The following is a 5059-nucleotide window of genomic DNA, read 5'->3' on the forward strand; positions in this document are numbered from 1 at the left end:
AATTTTATAATATAGAAAGATAAAACGATCAAAATCGCTCCCCAGGACAGTCGAAGCAGAAGAATATCTCCAGTACGACTTTAGAGATATCAAGAATCAATAGAATCGTTGCGCTATTAGCAGAAGTGATATTTTGAGGTATAATTCGTAGAAGATTAACTAATTTATTCTAACAACAGGTTGTATGACTTCTTCCTCATTATTTCAGTCTTTCAAATCCTGAAAAACTCATAACTAATGTAAAGCCATTTATCCAGAATCTCAATTTTAGCACGAAATTATTTACATTCGCCCAATTCATTTTGCTATTTATTATGAATATTTGAATTCCAGATTACCATTCGTCGGTAAAAGGATTTGAATCCCCCACTACAATTCAAACCTGATGAGACAAATGAATCATTTTTTATTTTTTTAATTAAATAAAAAAGAACATGTTTCCCATGCTTCATCCAACACGAATGCTGACTATAGGAATTTCCTCCATCATCGTTTGAGGCGTTTTGTATATTCGAGGATCATCACGCGATGTCTGTATGGAATAACATGGATTGTTATGACCCACCGGCCAAGGTAAACTTTCATCACCACCTCGCGCCCATCACTCGCTCGTACTAAAGCTTTTCCAACGCAACAATTGCATCTAGAGATATGAAGAATCCGTAGAATCGTTTCAGTATTCGCAGAAGTGATATTCTGGGGGATAACGAACACAAAAACGCGATAATTCTCAAGAGATTGAGTAATCTAGAGTAGAAATAGGTTATATCACTCAACTGTCACACTTTCCCCATTATTTCAATCTCTGAAAAGCTGATGAACTCGTAATTTGAGCAGAATTGTTAATGCAGATAGCGAGGATGCAGAAAACCCCAGCGTCAATTCTCCAGGAGATGATGGTTAAGAAAGGGATAGTCCCTAATTACGAGCTTATTCATGACGGCGGTGGATCTCACGAGAACACATTCACGTACAGGGTAATGTGCGATGGATTATTCGCCACAGGAACTGGAAGATGCAAGAAGGATGCCAAGCATGCAGCTGCTGCCAACATGTTGGATGCCATTGTTAAGCACCAGGGGTTGTTGCCCCTGCCAGCATCTCCAGCGAAGTCCCCTGTGAGGGCACCTCCACCGCTGCCCAAGCCTGAGCCATACGTTCAGGATCCCAATGGTCGCTTTGTCAATGCCATTGGTGCATTGCAGGTACTGAATCATTTTTTTATTTTTATATGGGCTACTCCAGGGGTGAAATTGTGACGATTATTTCTCATTTTTCATGACACGTAGGACAAAATTTAATAATAACGCTTTCTCCAAGATTTTATATTGAATTTCTATTAGAATTCTGTTGGAATTCTATTGAGATTCTATTTTTTCCGCAGAATCGTTTCACTATTCGCGGAAGTGGTGTTCTGGGGGATAACGAACAGAAAAAGAGAATAGATTCTATTTTTTTTTATCATTTGGACATAATGCATTCATTCACTTCAAATTTAAATAATTTAATTTAATTTAAGAAAAAATTTAATAGAAAAACCTAGCAAATTTGCTAGATAATTCTATTGGATTTCTATTGAACTTTCTCTTGATTCATTTGTGTATTTTTTTTTCAATGGAAATGTTCAATGGAAAATATTCTGTTGAAAAAATCAATACATTTTGATTTTTCTGAACAACTTATTTTATGTAGATATTTTCTATAGAAATTTCTCGTTTGAATTTTCCAAGTTTTATTGTTTGATGTTTTTTTAGTGAGAAAAGCAGCAAAATGGAGTGGAAAAAATTTGAAAAATTCATGTCAAGAATTTCTGTAGAAAATGTATCAGTAGAAAAAGTATAACATGCAATTTACCTGATTTTTTTAATGAAAAATTTTCTGTTAGAGATTTTCTATAAAAAAAACATGCAGTAAAACTGCGGGATTCTTTAAGAGAATCAAGCCAAAACTAATAGAATTTCCTTTTGAATTCACAAGTTTTTTCTATGAAATTTTTTGGATGCATTTATCTCTTTATTCCTGCAATTTCTAAAATGCTCATAATCAACTTTCTCTCCTCTCCAAAATTCACTATATCCTCAATTCCAGGACTTATGTGCCGAGAATGAACTCCAAGACCCAGTATACAACACGATAAGTGACGTTGGTCCACCGCATGCCCGAATATTCACGATGCAATGTGCAGTAGCCAGTTTCAGAGAGGAAGGCATATCGACAACGAAAAAACAAGCAAAACATCTAGCTGCAAAGAAGATGCTCCAGCGTATCACAGAAGTCGTGGAGGATGCTAGTAAGTCGAGTGTCATACCCCTTCTCAAGAGAACAGGAGGGCTGGAAGATGGGGGCTTCGAAGCTGCCAATGAGCGAGCTAAAAAAAATTTCCTCGATCAAAAAGTTCCACACACCAAGAAGATGAATCTCGGTGCTAAATTATCAGACTTTCACAACAGATTACGATTGAGTTATTCTGAAAATGTGAGAAAAAATACGTCTGAGAAATTAAAAGAGTTTGAGGACTTGTTGAATGAGTGTAGGGAAATGGAGGAGTCTTCGACGTTTGAGGAATTGAAAGTGAAGTTCCAGGAGTCATTGAATCCCTTGAACATTACGGTGTATCAGGGGGTCGTTAATGAACGTTTTCAAGTGTTGTCGTTGGATACGACACCTGAAATTATTGAGATGAGCTGGGGGGACGAAGAGGTGTGGAAACTCCAGGTGGAGGTTTATCTCAGGGTAATCGACCATCTGATAATTTTACTTTCGTAATGTTTGAGTTTATGCGAGTTAACATTGTGATAAAATTTTTTTTTTTTTCAACGAAGAAAATAATATATACATGCTGCATGTGCTCTTTCCATTGTTCGATCATATATTTTCACGATTTGTAATGCAGAGTTGCAATTTAAATTTTTTGTTCGAGATTATCTATCACCATTAGAAAACTATCTGGTTTGATTCCATCAAAGATTCATCCACAAGTCAATACCATGTAGTATATCATGAAATGATCAGTTTCATGGCATTGTCTGTTATTTTGATAGCTAATAAAATGATTGTAATTTTTTAAATGAAGATTTGGATTTATATTCTATGTAATTGTTACACGGCATTGTTTTTTCTTCATTTTTTTCACAAATATTTCATTGAAATATATACACATACTTTACGTATTCTTTGGCTCCTCGATAGAATATTGAAATATTTTTTTAAAGAAACTTCATCTTTTTCCTTCAGGTTTTTAATTTACAGTTTAAAATTTTTCTCCGAGATTATCTACCACTTCCATTAATCCCCGAGTCAATACCATGTACTATAATCATGCCATGATTAGTCTCATGACATTATTTGTTCTTTTGATAACTAATAAAATGATTATAATTTTGTAAATGAAGATTTAGATTTCTATTCGATGTCATTGTCATGTGGAATTGTTTTTTTTTCCTTTTTTGTTTCCGAATGGAAGCTTTGCAATCGTTCAAATTTATGTTTTGAATTTTTTGTGTTATATCGACGCAGTGTGACCCAAAAAGTCTAAAAATGCAACTTTTAGACCTCGTCCGTCCGTGTGTATGTGTGTACGTATGTAACAATATTTTTCAATTGTTCCCTAGTGAATGGATGGAATAGAATTTTTTTTTTCAAATGTAGGTATTATTGAGTCCTATGAATCGCCATTAATTCAAATTTAATTCATCGATTAGTTTTTCTAATTTTCGATTTTTTTCGAAAATTGGTTATCTCCTGATAACTAAAAAAAAGTTTTCTGAATTGATTGAATGATGGCTTAAAGAATGTGTTCGGATGTCCTTTTGACCAAGTGCGAAGATGAAGGCGATAGCAATAATCGTTATTTTGATTAATTTGAAAATTTGCAAAAAAATTGTATTTTTTTAAAATCAGAATTCTGGGGATATCTTTAGATATCATCCTTCAAATGAATTCAATGATAGCTTAAAATGTTTGTTTTAATGCCATTAAGTCGAAGTTAAAAGATGATTACGATAGATATATTGGTTAATTTAATTTTTATGATTGTTGAAAATTTCGAATTTTTCATGAATTTTCCTGAAAGTGAGCTTTCTGATGCTTTCTTTAAATGTGATATTTAAAATTCATGCAGGTATGTATAAATAATATTTTTCTCTTGACATGTTATCCAAGGGGAGAGATAAAACCCTAAAAAAGACAATCGGTTGTACAGAAGAAAGAGATAATAAGAATAATCATGATAACATTCAACCGAGTTGGAAATCTGACAAAATTAGTTGAAAAGAAATCTTATTCAATTTAATAAAATGAAATAAACAATGAATTATCCATGATGGAAGGAAATGATGTGGAAAATAACCATTCGGAAGTATATTGCTAATTTATTAGCAAAAATAACTATACTATATGCAATACAAGAGAAATCGTCCCTTGTTTTTCTTCACAGAGCGATTGAAATATATACACATACTTTGCGTATTCTTCCTCTCCTCGATAGAACCTTCTGATATCACGCATGAAAATATTCAATAGAAAACCTAGCGAATTCGCTAGAAAATTTTATTGGCATTCTATAGGAATTGTACGGGCTTTCTATAGGATTTCTATTGGAATTCTACTGTAAAATTCTATTTGTTTTTTGCGCTGGTTCTATTAGATATTCGATAAGAAAATATCAAGAGATTTCGAACTTCTCTTTGAAATTTTCTCTTGAGATTTTTTCTATAAGAATGCTTGGGCACCAATTTCCGAACTTTTTTTTTTCACTCGGATTCCGTAATGCAAAACAAAACCCAGCCGAAAAAACTTAGAAAATTTGTGCCCAATAATTTCTAATGGAAAAAAATTTCAAGTCAAAAATTCGAACAGAAATTCGAAATCTAATAATAAATAAAAAAAAAATCCAAATCTATTGACTTTTTCTTATTGAATATCTGATAGAATCAGCGCAAAAAACGAATTGAATTTTTCAATAAAATTCCAACAGAAATTCTACAGAAACCCCATAGAATTCCTATCGAATTCTAATAGAGTTTTCTAGCAAATTCACTATGTTTTCTATTGAATTTTT

The 5059-nt window shown here is 33.0% G+C and overlaps 1 protein-coding gene across 3 annotated transcripts; it reads left to right on the forward strand.

Moving 5' to 3' along the window:
- Positions 1-375: 375 nt before the first annotated feature.
- On the forward strand, positions 376-3387 carry LOC107037874 (RISC-loading complex subunit TARBP2). Of its 3 annotated transcripts, none has more exons than XM_015256661.2 (3): positions 376-573; positions 852-1205; positions 2089-3387. In XM_015256661.2, exons 1-3 carry the CDS (start codon positions 529-531, stop codon positions 2764-2766), a joined length of 1077 nt encoding a protein of 358 aa, XP_015112147.1. In that variant the 5' UTR covers positions 376-528; the 3' UTR covers positions 2767-3387. The 3 variants fall into 3 exon arrangements, with proteins under 3 accessions (XP_015112147.1, XP_015112148.1, XP_015112149.1); XM_015256662.2 differs by lacking the exon at positions 376-573 and adding an exon at positions 580-762 and having other exon boundaries at positions 838-1205; XM_015256663.2 differs by lacking the exon at positions 376-573 and adding an exon at positions 580-762.
- Positions 3388-5059: the final 1672 nt, after the last annotated feature.

Source organism: Diachasma alloeum, unplaced genomic scaffold (assembly GCF_001412515.2).
Source record: "Diachasma alloeum isolate Michigan unplaced genomic scaffold, Dall2.0 Dall_scaffold_00271, whole genome shotgun sequence".
NCBI classification, from domain to species: domain Eukaryota; kingdom Metazoa; phylum Arthropoda; class Insecta; order Hymenoptera; family Braconidae; genus Diachasma; species Diachasma alloeum.

What these genes read in the sequence shown, in the direction of transcription:
- LOC107037874 (XM_015256661.2), top strand. Translation starts at nt 529, where the DNA reads ATGTCTGTATGGAATAACATGGATTGTTATGACCCACCGGCCAAG. An exon ending in GTTATGACCCACCGGCCAAG is followed by an intron (nt 574 to 851) that starts GTAAACTTTCAT and finishes TTGTTAATGCAG; the next exon opens with ATAGCGAGGATGCAGAAAAC. An exon ending in ATGCCATTGGTGCATTGCAG is followed by an intron (nt 1,206 to 2,088) that starts GTACTGAATCAT and finishes CCTCAATTCCAG; the next exon opens with GACTTATGTGCCGAGAATGA.